At 34.4% G+C, this 19,664-nt stretch overlaps 3 protein-coding genes across 4 annotated transcripts; 2 read left to right on the plus strand and 1 right to left on the minus strand.

The window, feature by feature from the left end:
• Window positions 1-5,211: 5,211 nt before the first annotated feature.
• LOC109021681 lies at window positions 5,212-7,341 on the plus strand. Its single transcript, XM_019004369.2, has 3 exons — window positions 5,212-5,556; window positions 6,273-6,734; window positions 7,085-7,341. The coding sequence occupies exons 2-3, from the start codon at window positions 6,450-6,452 to the stop codon at window positions 7,226-7,228; spliced, it is 429 nt and encodes a 142-aa protein (XP_018859914.1). The 5' UTR covers window positions 5,212-5,556; window positions 6,273-6,449; the 3' UTR covers window positions 7,229-7,341.
• A 529-nt stretch (window positions 7,342-7,870) lies between these two features.
• LOC109021684 (MACPF domain-containing protein At4g24290-like) lies at window positions 7,871-13,883 on the minus strand. 2 transcript variants are annotated; one of them, XM_019004371.2, is made up of 8 exons: window positions 13,736-13,883; window positions 13,047-13,351; window positions 12,461-12,699; window positions 10,906-11,107; window positions 10,411-10,479; window positions 10,102-10,288; window positions 9,479-9,645; window positions 7,871-9,140 (listed from the first exon to the last, which is right to left on the minus strand). In XM_019004371.2, exons 2-8 carry the CDS (start codon window positions 13,305-13,307, stop codon window positions 8,454-8,456), a joined length of 1,812 nt encoding a protein of 603 aa, XP_018859916.2. In that variant the 5' UTR covers window positions 13,308-13,351; window positions 13,736-13,883; the 3' UTR covers window positions 7,871-8,453. The 2 variants fall into 2 exon arrangements, with proteins under 2 accessions (XP_018859916.2, XP_018859917.2); XM_019004372.2 differs by having other exon boundaries at window positions 13,718-13,868.
• Window positions 13,884-16,834: 2,951 nt separating this feature from the next.
• LOC109021682 (topoisomerase 1-associated factor 1) lies at window positions 16,835-17,335 on the plus strand. The gene has a single exon (XM_019004370.2). The coding sequence runs from the start codon at window positions 16,835-16,837 to the stop codon at window positions 17,333-17,335; it is 501 nt and encodes a 166-aa protein (XP_018859915.2).
• The last annotated feature ends 2,329 nt before the right edge of the window (window positions 17,336-19,664 follow it).

Below are 19,664 nucleotides of genomic sequence, written 5' to 3' on the forward strand. Positions count from 1 at the left end.
GAAGAGGAACGGAACTTCAACTATGCAAAACCATCTACCTTCATGTCCCAAAAATCCTCATAAGCGTGGGCCTTTAGATAAATACCAAACAACATTGGCGGGTGAGGTATCCTCGGAGGGGTTTGGAGAGAGTGATAATTCTTTAAGAAATCTTGTAACTCATAAATATAGTGAGGAGGCTGTGAGGATGGCGCTTGCGGAGATGGTAATTCTCGATGAATTACCATTTAGAATTGTTGAAGGGCAAGGATTTAAGAAGATGGTTTGGTTGCTTGAACCTAGATTTAAAGTGCCATGTCGAGTGACGGTTGCAAGAGATTGTATGAAACTATTTACATCTGAACAAGCCAAACTTAAAAAGTTATTCAAAGATGGGGGAATGAGGATTTCATTAACTACCGATACGTGGACATCGGTACAAAATCTTAATTATATGTGTCTAACTGCCCATTTCATTGATAGTGATTGGAAATTACAGAAGAAAATTATAAATTTTTGTTTAATCCCTAATCATCGAGGGGATACCATTGGAAAATATGTTGAATCGTGCCTCCTTCATTGGGGCATTGATAAGATATTTACTGTTACTGTTGATAATGCTAGCTCAAATGATACTGCAATTGCATATTTGAGACATTTTTTGACGGAGAATATGTTGCAAGGGAAGTATATGCACATGAGATGTTGTGCTCATATTCTGAATCTTGTCGTGAATGAGGGTCTTAAGGAGTGTGATGATGCCATTACAATGGTTAGAAATGCGGTTAGATATGTTCGCTCCTCCCCTGCAAGATTAGACAAGTTTAAGAGATGTGCAGAAAAGGAAAAAATTGATTGTAAAAAAATGTTGTGCCTTGATGTACAAACCCGATGGAATTCAACTTACATGATGTTGGAGGCTGCTGAGAAATTTGAAAAGGCTTTTAGGCGAATGGAGAGTGAGGACTACAATTTTCTTTCTTACTTTAAGGATGGAAACATTGGGCCTCCTAGAGCTGACGAGTGGGAGACAGTGCGGGTTTTTGTGAAATTTTTGAAGATGTTTTATGATGCTACTTGTCGATTTTCTGGTTCTTTACATGTCACGGCAAACACAAGTTTTTTGGAGATTTGTAGGCTCCAAAAAGAGTTGGTTAGACTGTGTGAGAGTCAGAATACTTGTTTGATGAGCATGGCCATAAGCATGAGAATGAAATTTGATAAGTATTGGGGTTCATTGGATAGATTGAATTTGTTGTTGTTGATTGCAGTTCTCCTTGATCCACGTAGTAAGTTGGGGCTTCTTACTTTTCACTTGAAAAAAATTTATGATCACAATTGGGCTGAAGATTTATTGTCGAGGGTGAGACAATTATTATCAGACATGTATGAGGAGTATAATGCTACGTTCGGTTCTTTCTCGAGTAGCAGAGAACATGTTTCCCCTCCGTCATCTGCACCTCCAGATGATGTTGAAGACAATCTTGAGTCACAACTTTTTTATGAGTGGTTGCAAGCATCGACTGCCTCTGGATCTACATCTACCAAAACTGAGATTGATCGGTATTTATCAAATGCTTGTGAGGCATTCAGTCAATCTTTTGATTTGTTGAATTGGTGGAAAGTGAATGAGCCTAACTATCCTATACTTGCGAGAATTGCACGAGACGTGTTAGCCATGCCTGTTTCCACGGTTGCATCAGAGTCCGCATTTAGTACGGGAGGTCGGGTACTTGATCCTTTTCGGAGTTCCTTGGCTCCAAGAACTGTTGAGGCACTTATTTGTACTCAGAATTGGTTGCGACATCCGTCAACGCCAATTGATATTCGAGACTCTATGGATAATGTTGAGAGCTTTGTAGTAGAATCTGGTAATGTGTTTTTAACTTTTTCTCATTCAATTCCATATTCATTTATTTTTATTATTTAATTTAATTTGTTTTCATTATCCTAATTTATTAATATTGATAATTTGATTATTTGGTGTTTTCTTATAGAGTTAGGAGCATCATACATCACAACTATTGATGATTGAAGAGTCGAAGACTGCAGACTGAAGAATGAAGATTTTTTGGGTTTTATTTAAAAACAATTGTTATTTGTTGCATAAGACAATTTAATTTTGTTTGTAATGTGTATTAAACAATAACATCTAGTGGAGTTTTTTTATTTATCTAGTAATTAATAATTTAGTAATTAATAATAAGACTATAAAATATAAGTAGTACATATGTAGTAGTTATTAGTTAATAGTTATTAGTTACTAATAATATATGCTTGGCATGAATAAAAACAAATTGTTTAAATTAATTAATTTTAAAAATTCTGCAAAAAAAAGTCTTTGTAGTAGATGATTTTGAATAACAAAATGAGCTTAAAAAGAGGTTGAATTGGGTCTTAAAATGGCCCAAACAGTGCCCAAACCGGCCCAAACACAGTGGCCCAAACCGGCCCAAATCCGAACCGGCCGATAACCGAACCGGTCGGTTTCCATGCACTATTTCGGTCGGGTTCGGCCGGTTTTGATACCCCTCTCAAACCGACCGGTCGGTCTCGGTTTGGGCCCAAAACCGAACCGACTGGTCGGTTTTTCAGCCCTAGATGGCACCGAATGAAGTATAGATAATGTTTTTTTTTTTTTTTAAAAGTTATTTGTATTAGTAATTTTTTTAAAAAAAATACTAAAAAAAAAATACACAAATGTTTTAAGAAAAAAATTACTGATCGGTGGATTATCATTTTCCCTTTATTTATTTGTTCATCTTTTTGTCCAGCTGCATGTTTAAATAATGAAGTGAGATAAAAATTAAAAATTAAATAAAATATAATTTTTTAATATTATTAATGTTTTATAATTTGAAAAAATTAAATTATTTGTGAAAATTATTAAAATCAAACTGGTTCGGCACATCACAATCTGTGACAGATTTTCGTATTCTGAATGGGACCCCATAAAAACCAACACCCAAATATGACAGACAACACATGATCAAGGGCACTCGAATTCACTTTTCCAAATGAGCACCAAGGGTGGAAAAAAGAGTACTTGAGATCATCTGAGAACTATATATTTACCGTAATCATTGCTATATCAGCCAATATCTTCTATTTCTTTCATATTTTGTTTAAGAAAAACTATAATTAATTATGTCTAAACTTGTCAATTTTCTTTTATTCAACCACAACCATCATTTCTTCCAGCAGAGAGAGAGAAGAGAAAGAGAGGGAGGGGGGCACATGCATAAAAAGTAAAGGGTCACTCGTAAGTGAGCCAAAAAGAGAGAAGGCAAAGCCATGAACGTGGTAAAGAGGTAATAAAAGCATGGAGTTTTAGTACTTCTACCATTTTTTTTTTTTTCCATGCAATATCATCAACTTGCTTACTAAATTTGCTTGAAACTCTTTGAAATTTGCTTGCTAAATTGTTGGGAAAGTAAAAGGTTGCTTGGGGTGGAGACTTGGGTTAAAAAAAAGAAAAGAGAGAGGAGAAATATATGCTTCAATCAAATCTATTTTCAACCTCCTCTTTAGCGTGCTTTCTTGTCATGGGGCCCTTCTCTTTTAGAAAATGTCTTACATGGAAATGGGGAACAACAATCTTTTTTGAGGTGACCCTTTTGTATGAAATGGGTATTGTTTATGCGAAATTGAAAATAAATACAGGTTCATATATCTTGTAAATGCATTATTGTTATAACAGAGCATGTTCTTAGATGCTCCTTTTGAAGTGAATTTGGGGTTTGCCTTTTATCCTTTAGTTGAGGCCGTGAAGGAAGAGTCTCAATTTTATCTGTTTCTTTTGTGGCTTTGGAAATTTCTTTTTGGTGTTTGTATTCTTTCTAGTGGCGGTGGCTATGTAGGGTATCAATTGAGCATTATGGACTTGAGTTATTTCCTCACTCGATACTAAGATCGATAGAAGAAAGACACGGGTTCTGTAACATGAAATGATTCTTGGATGAAAATGATGTTTCTTTCAGACGTTAAGAAGTAACTCTTTTCGGGGTAGTTCAAGATGAGCTTTCATATCATTCTGAGACACGGTGATTGTCTTGTTGAATAAAGAATCTTACTCGATGCATTTTAGGCAAGGAGCCTCTCTCTCTTTCTCCCTATAGGGTGGTTTTAATCATTCATATTGTAATTATTGCCCGTTTCTTTATTAGATTACTCAGATTTTTATGGTAAAGGATTCCGGCTTATTGGAAATGCTGGCCAGAGTGAGTGTGTGTGTGAGTGAGAGACAGAGAGAGGCAGCATGCGTTTAATTGTTAATTTGCTAGAAATTTAGTTTCGCAAATAGTACAGTTGCTGGCTTTAGTGTTTCTGACAAAAGTATTCCTCTGAACAGGTTATTTTAAAAGGAATATGTGAATAAATGTGGTCTATACCAAACCCTTTTCTATCCACGTTCTTTCTCCGTAGACCCATTTCTTTCTTCTCTTGAATGATGGCTGTTCTGTTACTGCATAGCTGTAAGGCGTCTTACATTATTCTCTCTCTCTCTCTCTCATAATTATTCTATGTTTTCTTTCTTGAATTGCTGATTTCTTCTTGTTGTCAGATGTGTAAGGATCAATACAATACCTAATTCCATGTGTAGGGATCAATCCAATACCTATTGAGTGCCTCTGTCGAGGAATTCTATATTAGTCTACACTGATCTGTATACCTTGCATCAGCCTTTGAGATTATCCTAGTCTAAACATTATGTAGCGGCTTTTTCTTTCCTTGTGGCTTCTTTTCTCGTGGTAGATTCTATGAGATTATGTGAGATACTGCCACCTTTCCCATGATTACAACTGAATGGCTATGTTGGATATGAATTGGCCAGGCCCTAATGCTATAAACGAGACCTTTAACCCGAACATTGTCCACGTAACTCGTGTGTACCTTATAAAATGTATTAAAATCCACTTAGAGATAATTATAACCATATATTTTTTGTTAAAAAAGTAATAATGCATATAATAATGTTTTCCCTATTTATTTGCAAGTGTTGTTCATTATTGAGCAGGTTTAAAAATCATCACATAAATTAGTCCCTACCAAGAGCCAGATGGGTTAATGTTGGTTGATTGGTTTGGGCTGGAAATTACCACCTCAACAAAATTTAGCACCTAAAGGTGGCTACTTTTAAAAGCACTAATAGGCCAACCTTGTTTTGGCTCCGTAGACAGCAAGGTCCGTTCTTTTGATTTCTTTAAGTTTGTTTCTTCAGACAAGGTATAGTATTCATTAAGTTAGGCATCAGGGTCATGAACATCAAAACGAAAAAAGAGAAGTGCCACTGGGATTATCATATAACTTTGTCTTTACATTTTCTATTGGGTATAAAGCTAGCTGGGTTGAACTGCATTCTCTAAATAATGCATTGAGAAGTGTGGATGTCTTGGCAGGTAAGCTATAGAGTCGGAAGACTAAAATAATGGCCACTCTTTTGTCACAGGACCAAAATTAGAGGCTTCCTTTCTATTAACAGGTTAGCTTGCATTGCAGCAAGGGTTGTGATATGTGAATCCACACGTCATTGCAACAAAAGAATACTACCATCAAGGATCTTGATGCAAACTCTTGGTAAGTAATCCATTGTCTCAGTCGTATTCTTGTCTACCTTCCACTGGCTATTCATTTCTTGCTTCCGATGAATTTAAAGCTAGATCCTCATATTATCCATTCAAGTTTATTAGTCTGTTACATCAGTTGCCATTGTACTCTCGCAGTTCATAGCATCTTGGAACAATAAACTGGGGATAAGTAGAGCAAATGGTACTTTTCAAAGTTATTGTTATTTGGAATCAGTTAAACTTTCTGATCTTCTGCAACTTTTATTTCTTTTTTGATAACTTTTATTATAATTCATTTTAATCATCCTCCTCATCTGATAACAATTTTATCATTGCATGAAAATAAATTCTGCTTTATTTTTTTTCTACATTGCATATTGACATGAACAGAGATCAACCTAATCCCAAAGCGTTAATGTGAGCCCAAGTGTTTCGCTAGATTGCATCATTTACATTGGTATCATCATTTTGTGAAAGCAGCTACTCTTGTGGGAAATGTTGTTGTTTTAAATTGTCCAATAATGAATTATCTACTTAAAAAAGTGGAAATTAATATGAAAATTTCTATATTTTATTGGGACATTGGAGTGATCTCTTATAACAAATGCTTAAAGGTTCTCTGCTTCTTGATTAGAAATTCTGTCCAGCATATGTGATATCTCTCTCTGTTTTTTTTTTTTTTTTTTACTGTCAATCTTGATATTTTTGCTTTATCATTTGTTTCAGGGCTAGTGACTATTTGCATATGAGCAAAGATACTTTTATCAAAGAATCAACAGTTGCAGCCATGATTGAATTAGCTTCAGTCCCAACAATTTAGCTCCTTAGCTGTATTTCCTGCCCCCTTTGGCCCTCTTCAAAAGAGGAGAGAAGAAGAAACAGATATTCTAGCACGGTAAAACTATGACTGAATTTGGTTCTGAAAGATCAAAGCCTTGGAACATATACACAAGTTCAGACCCAAGCCCGTCTCAAACAGGAGGGAATCAGGAAGCTTCATGGAAAAGCTTTGGAACATCCATGAATGCCATTTCTTTTGGTTTTGTTGCCACTGCTATCTTGATATCAATGTTTCTTATCATGGCCATTTTTGAACATCTGTTCAGGCCAGGTCCTTTTTCTTCACCTGAAAGTCTGACCGACGGTTCTCCTGAATCCAGACCTGTAGAGAAACTTCGCAAAGAAAGAGTGAGTCTATCTCTATCCCGTCATGCTTTCAATGAATTTTTATGCAAAGCCGTTTTATGTTGGCTTTTCTTTCATGATATATCCATAGTCCAATAGGTCTTGTTGAATTTTTTCTCTTTTCTAAATAATCCTTGAATTGATTAGTTCTATTTAGCAGTTTATGAAATAAATTCTGGCTTAGATAGCATTAGTTCTCCTATTGTCCAATCAAATTACTTGTCATTGGAAGATATCCATATCTTGTATGCTCTCCCTCCCATTGGTTAGATAGCTACGAATGCACACACACACACACACATGTATATATATATATATATATATAAAAATAATTTTGGTGAGTTTTGTAACAGGTTTCAGCATCGTATGCATCTGACTTCTCAGTGTTGATGCCAGGACAGCATTGTCCCACCTACATTGCACAACCTGCTCCTCTCCCCTGCACAAGGGAAGGGATTTATTGGCCTCCCCATGAACATAATTTTGTACATCCTTAGTATATATATTATACCTGACCTGCGCTTAAGTGAAGCATCACAAAGTTCCAATGTATATTTACAACTTTAATCAATTCCTTGATCATCTAAGTTGAGATGTTATTATATCTTGATGAAGTCTGTTTATTGCGAAGCATGTTGGGATTTTTTGGTAAACATTCCAGATCTTTCTCCTCTTGTCTACCTCTTAAAACCTCATTCAAGTTAACATATCAAGCATAAGCCAAAGGCTAAATAAATATTACAACTTACTTCTCGATCACAACATATGATTCTCGAAGCACAAAGTTTTGATCCTGTTTAGCCACATTATTCACTCTCTCCTTAGATATGATTTTAAAAGAAGAAAACTTAAAAATTATTAAAACCCTAATTAAGTTGGGTAGTTTTCATTTCAAATTACTAGTCTTTTGGTTTACAACACGTGACTTTAATAATTCATACACATAGCATACGTCTTCAACTAGTTTGTTCTAAAAGAGATAGATGTATAAGATTTGTGAGATTTGATTAAATGACTTGGATGGATAAGTAGTATTACATTTACTTACAAAAAACTTCATTCTACTAGTTCTTTTTTAAAATTCAAAAATTGAATTTCAAATATCATAATCTTAGCATATCAATAGCTGACTGATACGTGGAGAAGTAAACTTTTTGTAAATACATTAACATTTTTCTAAAAGCGAAAGCCTATAGTAACGCAGTCAATACAGCATGGGAAAAAGCACCTACAGAAAGGAACCATCCAGTCGGCTACACTACGTACCACCATCTCGAGTGTAAATTTAGAGAACAAGTTTTTTCTTTTAAGAAAAGAAAAAAAGAAAAAAAGAATGCATTTCATGCACATTGTTGAATGGCTATTGTGTCTGACCCCTTCATTTTAATCACCCCCCATCTATGTTCAACACCCAACCCGGGGTAGCTAGCATGCTGCACACAGGCCATCACTTAAACTTATAGCCCCCAACTTTTGCAACACCTAATACTCGACGTTGAGCCCTTGCCCGTGTGATTTTATGCCGCCTTGCCTTTTTGTAATTAGCATCTACACTAGAGAAAGAAACATCGTAGGTGGAAATAAAGAACAACAGACACCTCTAGGCTTCAAAGCTTATCCTCCGGTCTCCTTCAATTCCATCTATTTCCTACGATAGATGGAGGATGCTACCTAAGTTTCACTGTAACTCCCATCTCTACATCTTTTTTCTTCTTTTGTCCACTATGGATCCTCAACCACTTCTTCGTCCGGTAATATTACAGTCAATAGAGAATACTTAACCCGGAGAGAAATCCTGCCTTTCTCAACAACAAGTCTGGCCCCCGAGACAATCCAATAACCAGGAGTTTCCTGCGGCCCCCTCACCATTTCTGTTGCATCAACAAATTTCAGAAGCTTCGGAGCTTGAACAGGCGAAGGAGGTCCTCCAGGATAAACAGCAGAGTTTATGTTCACATCGGCTGGCCGCGGAAGTGCCTTCTGAGCTGTCGTGAAATGATGGCTGATCAGTGTTGATATAAGTCCTGACTTTGGAGCTAACCCTGGAGATCCATCCCACTCTGGACGTTTTGCAATCATAGCTCCCACAACGGTTGAGAAGCAGAGTCTCAAGAAGAGAATATTTTTAAATCCATGGTTTTCAACCTGTAATTGGGCCCCAGTTACTATTGATAGATCTTCGTCAGACTCCACAGGAGCAGTGCAGACATGAGAGAAGCTCTTCCATTGAACTTTCTCATAGTATCTATGATTAAAGGAATCTTGGCGGAAGCTGGAACTCAGATCATCCTCGAGTTGGAAGACTTTGGGAAGAGACAAGAGGTGCTGCAAGTGGATAGCCAAGCGATTACTCCTTTTACCTTCTAGATAAAGCCGGAGACCCGTCACTGGCCTCTTACTCACATCAACCTTCCATGAAATAAAGGGAAAAAAATACAAACAAGTTATGGTTTTCAGCAACACAAGAAATGAGTGCAGAACTTTGTACACTAAATTTGAATTGTTTGTTCTTTAGGAGAATTCTAGGACTTGTCTATGAGTGCAGTGTAATATGGATTATCCACAACAGTCTCCAGTTACTCCATCAAACCAGACAACAACTCAGATTTGTTCCTTCTCTTGGATTTAAAGATAATGTAAGTTAATAACATGTGTATAGTCGCTCAAGTTAAAGGGGAAAAAGTTATATAAAACTTGTATGTGCATCCAATGGAAAAACAGAAATTTGACAAGAGAAGAAGCTTTACTGGAGTGGTGTTCACATAAAGCTTGGGGCCCATTAAGCTAAACTGCAAAGATGGGCTGCTTTGCTGCCTCCGTTGTGGACCAAGTGGAAGGTCACTAAACAGAGGTGCCCATTGCCTTGGCAGCTGAAACTCCAGAAATTGGTGGAGCTCTTCAATTGGAGGTTTATCTGCAAGAACAAAAGCCAGACATAGAAAAACTATACAAATTATTTTTTTTGATAAGACAGACAACTAAGAACAATGCTTTCCTAGTTGTCCAGCTACTGTTTCAGGCAGAACGTTTATTGAAGCATTGCTTATCGATTGAAAATACCTAATATAGAAAATAACCCGAGTTTTATATTGGAAGAAGAAAATAAAGGCTGGATCAGATCTTAAGAAGAACAATATGTCACTTAATTTCTTAAACAATTTATCAAAGAAAACGGGGGTCTGAAGAGCTATCAGGAAGAGATACAATTCCAATCATTTAAGAAATCATAAACTAAATATACACTTCTCTGAAATAAGATGACCAAACCACTAGAGAAATGGCATGGAATAATATGACTCAGTTTCTTGAAAGCAATAGTGCAAACACAAATGCAATATATAGATGAAAACTTTAGAAGGATCATGTTTACATCGTAAGTAAAGATTTATGGCATGGCTCAAGAATCCACTCCCTGGGACTCCATTCAATAGAGAGGTGATTGGGATGAAGGACATTGAGATGACATCAGGCTCAGACTGGACAGTTTGTAACCACTCATTATGAGATAGGTGTCTACTATCACTTCCACCTCTTCTCTTGCAAATGCTTAGAATATCCTGTGATTAAACTCATTAAACAAACACATACAAATATAAACAATACCAAGAGGAATATTGTTTCAGAATTCTTTAGCAGAGTTCTTCAACTATGCTATCAAGAACATTATATGGTAACAAACCTCCTTGCGTGAATAGGTACTCGATGGACTGATATCTGCAAACCTCAGACGCTGTTCCCTAATTTCAAACTGAAAATAAAAGTGATTAGCTGAGTTACCTGAAAGGAGAAATCTCCAAAATAGGACTGATATGGCAGAAAAAGTAGTTTGCAAAAGAACAGACAGCATTACCAATATGAATCAGCATTAGAAGGTTCTTAAGTGTCGGACAAGAAAGAAATTCTAGCCACAACTATAATATACATGAGCACAGACTATGAAAGGCCAAACTACAGTCATGAAGATGAGTATTACAATCTTAAATATGCATCATTCATGTGTGCGTTTGTGCCACAGGGGTGCCTAGGAAAGAGGGAAAAAAGTGGGCGGTATGATAGGGAAAGTGATGATCTTGATGTTTGTCGTGGTAAAGAAAGCCTTTAGGATTCATTGATTTAGGGCTTGAAAAGATTGAATCTTGGTGGCTAAAGGAGGTTTTAGAATTTCATCACAAACCTTTTCATTCTGGTAAACTCGTTCAGAAACCATGCCATTTTGTCCATTAGCATCTGAAAATCTTTTATCTGCCATCTCCTTCAATCTTTTCTGTACATCAGCAGGTTGCAGAGTTGATGAATGCTGCTGCTTCACATATATTACATCCTTCCCTCCCATCTTTATGCTAACAACAACATGGGTACCAAATGTGCCAATAAACCTGGAATGATTGAAAATGTCAAAAATGCATTCCAGTTCTTACACTTGTATATGGTGCGTTAAGATCAAATAAAAAAGAAACAGATCGGAATAAAAATGAAACAGATCATGGTGTACTGAATATTAACAAAAGTTAAAATGAAATTTACATCCCTTGCACTTGTATAATCTTACTTTTCTTCTCCTTAAATCAATTTCACTACTTTGAAAGAAATTATTAAATCAGTTACACTACACTACTTTACCATTTGCCATACGGAACCAAACAAACAGCAAGATAAAACTTGGCTATTCAACTTGTTATCCTACCGATAGCATCATGTAAAAATATGATGAGCTTTAAGGTTATAGAGCAAACATAACCTCTTGCTTGCAAGCAACTGCTAATTGTAGTAGACAGCTTTTTTTTTTTTTTTGGATTTTTTTTTTTTTTTACTTGTAGAAAAACGTCTAGTAGCACAGGCTATCACGGCCTTAATTCAAAGGAAAAAAAAAAGTAAATCAGAACTGCTCTGGATACTAATTCAGAAAATAAAAGCTTTAATTTTAAAACACAGCCAAGAATCTTTTTTTTTTTCCCAGAAATAGATGGTTTTCGATGTAACTAGAAAAAGTAAAGGAAAGAAAAATATTTATCAGGGAATAAAAAAAGCTTAAAAAGAAGACTGGTTTGTACAGGTTTTAAGCAGGAATTCAGCCTTCAGATGGTAAAAAAGTGTTACTAAATTTCTCAGATAACAAACCTAATTATTAGTTGGGAAATTTTATATATATGGATACACATTGGCTCTTATTATTTCAGAAGAACTATGCAAGATGAGATAAATCCACAAAAATTAATTTAATTATTAGTCCATGTTATTGAGACTAATCAAAACCAATCACAGTGACACCAACCCATTACAATGTCAGTAGAATAATCCTCTATAATCATTGTTGCAGAGGAAGAGAGAGCTACTGCATTTTGCTCTAACATTAATGCATAAATGCTGGCCAAACACATACATTATAAAGTGGTCACAAAAGCAACACCTATTACCAGCTGGGAAACGATCAATAACCTCGCTAAGATTTCTACTAACAAAGGAAAATATATTGCTACACTTTTATGTCTTTCACTGGTTGACATTGGTAGAAAATGGAAAGAAGGATTAAAATCACACGTTCTGAACTATGGTTCTATTTTATTCGACCATTTCATACGACTCTTATACAATAAACTTCCTCCTCAATAATCGAGAAATCAAATACTAGCATTCAGCGACAGAAAGCTTTCAAGAGTAAGCTTGGCATCGGAGCAACAACAATGCCATTGCTTGATTAAAAACAAAATTAGGTAAAATCAAAATCTCACCTTGCCAAGGCAGATGGATCCCATGATGATGGGACAGCTTTCATAACATGATCACAGAATACCATCTGGGATTTTTCCAATGCAACTGTGTAGAGTGTGATGAACACCCCATCAAAAGCAAGAGTCTTAGTGTTGGCTGCATCTTTCTGCCAACAACCCGAGAATTCAAACATGGCATTGAAGAGGCCCGAAGGAATTTTTCCAGTCAAATTTATATCCTGGTTGAACTGCTCTGACATCTGTCAGAGAGGGAGAGAAACGTGTCAAGACACCCTACAATTGCAGACAAATTTGGTCCCCTTTATCACTTGTTTTAAACGTAGATTCAGCAACATATTTCTCAGGCGACTCCATGCTATCATAGTGAATATCAGGGTTTAAATCTTTCAAATAAGAACCACAGGGACCAAATTCACAGGAAAAAAATAAACTTGAAAGACCAAATTGTACTTTAGCCAAGACTTTATGGGAATATGCCTAAAGATTCTAAGCAACAAAAAAGACAACTGACTTAAGAAACCACGAATCAACCAGTTTTAACCATAGTGCTGCGTAACTTATCAAGAAGTTAGTGAGGGAACAATACCTGTTGGAAAGAGAGGACGTCAGACCTGAACCGTGTGCGTTCCCCCTTGTCACATTTTATTGATTTGGAGACATTTGGGAGTAAAATTCCACCAGGCAAAACAATCTCACTACCCCCATCTTCATCAATCTCAATCAACCGTGAACGTTTCGAATCGCCTTTACAGTACTTGAGCCTCAAGTCTTCTGATATATCATATCCACATCCGATCGACCCAATTGCGATTTCAGCAGCTTTTGGAGCTGGAAGCTTTAGCGCCATTTACTCTATCATTTCTATTCTTCTTCACTTAAACAAGATTCAACCTGCACATACGGTTCCGATAAAAAAAAAAAAAAGTCAGCTCAAATTACACAAATGTTAAACATTTTTTTTTAAAAAAAAGGCAGATCCAAACCGCACGAAAGAGTTGAAGACATGCAATTTTAGCTGAAATTATGGATATACCATACAAGTTTCTGTATGAAGCGGATCCAAACTGAAGAAAAAAGTTCAATATTCCATGTTCAACTCAAATTACGCAGATTTCAGAAAAAAAAAATTCCAAGCTCGACGCATAGTTCAGTAATTGCATATTTAGCACAAACTAAGCAAATTTTACACATTTATAACACATAGATCAGATATAACAAAGACATTTTTTTTTTCAAGCATTAGATTGAAGCAGGAACCTCAATCGGTTCACTCACAAATGGCATTACGAAGCATCGAGACCCTTGGCTCGAGGACTGGAAATTTCGAGGCGAGTCTAAAGAGAAAAAAGAGCCCTAATGTCACGTAGAGACGGAGAGAGAGTGTTGTGTGCGTGGGAATTTGAGAGGGTAAATTCATGATTTTGGTTTGGTTTGGTTTGACCAAATTTAATTTGAGAGAATGGAGTGTGTTTGACACGTGCGAGGATGTGACTTTCACAGAGGCATTAGAGTCAAAAGTGTCCCAAGTTTCAACGCAGACCATTCTAAAGTCACCTATCAACTTTAATAACGCTTGAAGTCTTTAGCCAATCACCGAATACAAAGCCAAACCTAAGTTTGTGATGAATTTGATTTTGATTTTTTTTTTTTATATTGAATTATTTATTTATTATATAATAATAAAATAATATGAAATGAATTTATTACGAATAAAGTGTTATCATGCCAACGACATATTGAATTATTCAATGTTAGGGGTGTAATCGGTCCGATTCGGTCCGATTTTAGATAAAATCTATGATCGAATCGATATGTATCGATTTTGTATTTTTCAAAACCGATTACGCACCGGTTATCCTCCTAAACTGTACTTCCGATTTTACCGGTTTCCGGTCCGATTTTTTAGTATTTTTAAAATATAAATTTCACAATTTTTCATTAAAAATTTATTTATAAAAAAAAAAATTGATTTAAAATTTTTTTTTTATACTTTTATTAATATATTAGACTATATAATAGTATTAATATTAGACTATTGGTATAGTTACAAGTTATATATTAGTATTAGTTATAAACTTTTAGTGATTTAGTATTAACATTTTATGTAATAATTTATAAATTATAATAAGAAATTATTTCATATATGAATATATATGATATATATAAATTTTCACATAAAAATTTATAATTATACATTATATATAAACCTTATATATATTAATATTTAATATATAAAAAATATTTTGTATAAAACTTATATATAAAAATATTATTTTTTATTTTTTTTAATTAACCGGTCCGGTCCGGTCCAAAAAATCCCAGAACCGAAACCGGCCGGTTTTTATGTTTTAAAAACCGGTCCGGTCCGGTCCGATTTTCTGGTTTTCCGGTTTAAGTTTACACCCCTATTCACAGTGGCTGTTGAGTTTTGAGCTTCTGAGCAAGCGTGGCTTTTGGGCGGAAGAACAGATTCCGAGCTTTCTAACAGTGTTTTTAATCTCCTAAGAGCATTCACATCCGATTTCTTAAATTTTTTCCTAAATTTTAGCTAAAAAGGACACTCCCTATAATTTTATCCTAAATTTTACTCATTTTTTAAAAACCTTCTACATCTCATTCCCTATCCTTTCTCTATTCTATTAAAATAATATTCTTCTATTATTTCTTTATAACTTTTTTCTCTCACTTCTATTTTCAAACTTAACTACTTAATATTTTTTCTTATGTTTTGGACTATTATTATAGTGAATATTTTAAACAAAAATTTAAATTTTTTTTAAGGGTTTAATAATATTTTTAAAATTATTATTTTTATATTTTGGTAATTATTTAAATTATTTTTAAAAATATTATTTAAAAGTATAATAAATATAAGTATAAGAGAAAATGTAGTTGATTAAAAAAAGAATTTATTTTATTTATTTGAATAAAATATTAATAAAAAATGATTTAAGAGATGAATAGTAACTACTGTTCATTTTCTAAATCAGAATCCTAAAATAGGGAATGTGATGGGAGGGGGTTTTTGAGCTTTTCCCTAAATTTTTTCCTATAATTTAGGGATAATAGTGGTATGAGGAATGGGATGGGGATGCTCTAAAGACGACGAAGAAAAATAAAAAAGAGAGCCACGTGGGCTGGCTGGTAGAGCGGTGGTGGAGAAGAGGTAAGGGTATTATTATTTGAAAAATGATATTTACAATCATGAGTGTGTAAGTATCGTGCAGTTATTTTAAAAAAAGTGAATAAATATGAGATTCATGTGAAAATAAATTAATTTTTTATGAGTGAATCTCATTCTTTTTTAAAATGACTGTACGGCGTTTGCGCATTCTACAACTATATGTAACATTACTCATTGTATAAAGTGATGTGTATTTATCATTTTTCTATGATATATAGAGGAAGTCACACGTGTTATAACTTGCTACATGTGATGTGACGCAAAATCTTATTAATAAAGTGAATTCATTCGGGGCGCATGCATCATATGCGAAAGGACACATTTTAATTCACCACTAGTTACAATATTAATGAATTGATCTAGATCCACAAACTCTGGGTCCCATATTTGTTTATATATTATTTCAACCAAAAAAAAAAAAAAGACTTCTTAAGAAAACATCAAAATAATATTTCTTATAATCATATTTTGCTTTCATTTAAAGAATTAATACCAATAAATATATATATATAAGTTTAATTGATGATGTATTTATATATATACTGTGCTTATTTCTTGGATTAAAAAAAATATTCCTTGAAAAAAACAACCAAATAAAAAAAAAAAAAGAAGTCTCCCACTATTATTATTATGAAATCAATATATACCTCCAAATCTACTACGTTGCTCTCACCCTCCTCATGTCTCTATCATGTTTCCAACAACCTCTTATCTTAATTTTTATTGCCCATCCTAGCTAGGCCTTTCCGTTGGTCTCTCCTTATCAGAAATGTCTTTCATATATATATATATATAAATGATATTTATAATAGTGAGTGCGCAAGTATCATATAATCATTTTAAAAAAAATAAATGTAAATGAATATGAGATCTATATAAAAAAAATTAATTTTTTAATAATAAATTTTACTTTTTTCAAAACAATTATACAATATTTATGCATCCCACAACTGTACGTAACATTATATATATAAATATTATATATATATATATACACGCGCCCATATATGTTAATAGTAGAGATTAGTACCCTTGATCAAAGATGTTCATGATCTGACTTCTCTGTACTAGCCGTCATAGTACCTAGCTAATTGATGCTGCTCAACCCTCGCGTTTAGCCAAAAAAAAAAAAAAAAATGAAGGGTTATTCGAAGATCAAAGTCATAGATCACACCCAGAAATCCAGATCCATGGAGTTTTCGGATGTTTCAATTTCATTTCCTCATGATCAAACCTTAAAACCCACCAAAAACATGATCACTAACTCATATGAAGCCCAAGAAAGCAATCAGATCAGCAAGGACAGCAACAGCAAGAACATGACGGCCAACAACCAAAAGTGTTTACCAGATCATGAGCAAGTTGATCAAGACGAAGCCGGAAACTATAAGCTGGAGAGGTATGGCGCGGTACTGAGCAGGAACTGCTCAGTTTCCTCAAACTCTGGATTCCAGTCTGCAGTTAAGAGGGCATTGTCAATGAGAAGATCATCATCATCAGTTTCCGAGAGGTACTGTAGGATCCATGACCAGTCTATGACCCTAGCATCCCCCCCTACTGATGATGATGATGATGATGATGGGGACAGTACAGCTAGTGCGTCAAGAAGAAGAAGATCATCAATGGATCCGAAGAAACACAGACCGGGAGGCAAGATCCTTAAAGCCTGTAAGCGCCTTTTTGGACTGTAGCTTTTTTTTTTTTTTTTGGTAATATTTAATTAATTAGCGGATCAACTCGACCTTGTATCTGTTGCAGCGCCTAGCTTGATATATACTACGGTTTCGTGATAACCTTTTTGTTATGCCCAAATCATGATCATGAGGTGCTTTTTGTTTTTGTTTTTGAAGTTATTGTACTTGGATTAATGTATGACTAGTTCTAGCTAGGGAGAGTTTTGTATGCATGGTTTCATGTTTGGAAGAATTTTCCTTTATGCTTTTTGTTTTCCAGATATATATATTTATATATATATATATTCTAAATGATTGGACTTCGATTGTGAAATTGTTGAGTACGGCATTCTTATTGGATAAATAAGAAAAAAAAAGAGAGAGATTTAGATCAAATAGTGTAATCAATTTGGTTTGCATTATTATTAATGAATTGTTGCATGTTTTATTGCAAGTATACTAATTACTTTTAATTGATAATGTAAAAGAGATTTTGATCGAATAACGTATGATCATCCAAATTAGTGAGATAGCAATTAGGGGTGTCAAATCGTGTTAACGGGTCGTGTTCGTGTCGTGTCAAGGCATGTACATTACACTTAACGGGTCAACACGAACACGACCCGTTAAGGATTTCGTGTCAAAATTCCAAACCCAAACACGACACGGTAAGATAACGGGTTGACACGACACGACCCGTTATGACCCGTTAATGAATAATAAATAAATTGACACGATATGACACGACACGACCCGTTCCGTTTCAACCCGTTTACGTTAATGAGTTGAATAAATACGATACGACACGACACGACCCGTTTGACTTAATTGATTTTATATAAATATTTAAATATAAATAATATCTATAAAAAATAAAAAACTAACAACAAGTCTAAAATTACAATCCAAACAAATATGATCCACACAATTTATAATAATATTCATTATCAAATATAATAAACAAAACATATAATGTTAATATATTAATATTACAATCCCAAATATAATAAAAAATTTTAAATACAGATCTAAACAAATTTAGAATTTAAAGAAGAAAGTGGAGCATCCTCATTGCCCTTTAGGTCTAAGGGTATAAAGGTAAATTTAATTTTCTTAACGGGTCATAACGGGTTATAACGGGTTGACCCGTTAGTGACCCGTTAAGCAATCGTGTCATAACGGGTCAACCCGTTTTGACCCGAACCCGTTAAGGCTAAACCCTAACCCGCTTTTATCGTGTCGTGTTCGTATTGGGTTAACGGGTCGTGTCACATATTGCCACCCCTAATAGCAATATGCATCGATCTGCGTTTAAAATGGGCGGATGTGCACGAAATTCATTTACTTACGATCATTGGTACTATAACGATGATGGAGTCCTTATTTACAAGGTATCCAATCACTTTCATTTTTTTATATTTTGTTCTAACTTTATTATTATTATTTGGGAAATGCTTCTCCCACAGAAGGTGGCACCAATTGTATTTTTTTATTTTTTACTTAATTGTTAAGTAATTATTTTAAAATGAATTTTTACTTTTATTTTTTTAAATATTTAATGAATTTTAAAAAAAAAAAAACAGATAAAAAAGTTTTTACCTATTCGATAGTTGGTTTCGGGTGGACTCTGTGGGAGTAGCACCGTCCTTATTATTTTACCTAATAAAAATCTATGGCAATTGGCAGATCCAGAAAACCAGAAAAGAGAGAGAGAGAGAGCATCACGCACGGCCATAAGATGTTGGGCGGCTACCTAAAAAATAGGAAAAAAAATAAAAGAAGGGGATGTTGGGCGGCACTTAAGGCCTAACAAATACAAACAACAGGACAAGTGAGACCCGCAGGACACCGGGCTGTTGGTTTTTTTTTTTAGTCACAACCGGTACAAATTTTACATTTTGTTTTTTGTTTTTTTATTTTTTAAACATCTTTATATATTTTTAAAAAATAAAAACATTACCAACACACTAAAGAGACGTTTGTATTCACAGTTCATCTCAACTCTTTTCACTATTATTCATTATTATTCATCAACTTCAACTCATAAATTTCACTACTATTCACAACTCATCTCACTACTATTCACAATCAATTTCAAGTCATCTTCGAATCCAAACGTCTCCTAAAAGTTATTTCATTAAAAAAAATAAAAAATTAAATATATGAGCGGTCAAAATAAAAAGGCAAACTCATTAGATATACTTGCATTTTTCTTAAATTAAAGGTTAATATTCATAGCTTCTAATAAAGCTATAAAAATAAGAAAAAAGCTGGATGCAGGCGAGTTTGCGCACAAAAAAGATCTGGCATGGCCAGTTGGAAATTGATACGGTGTGTTTACATAAGA

The sequence above is a fragment of the Juglans regia genome, chromosome 16 (genome assembly GCF_001411555.2).
Source record: "Juglans regia cultivar Chandler chromosome 16, Walnut 2.0, whole genome shotgun sequence".
NCBI lineage: Eukaryota > Viridiplantae > Streptophyta > Magnoliopsida > Fagales > Juglandaceae > Juglans > Juglans regia.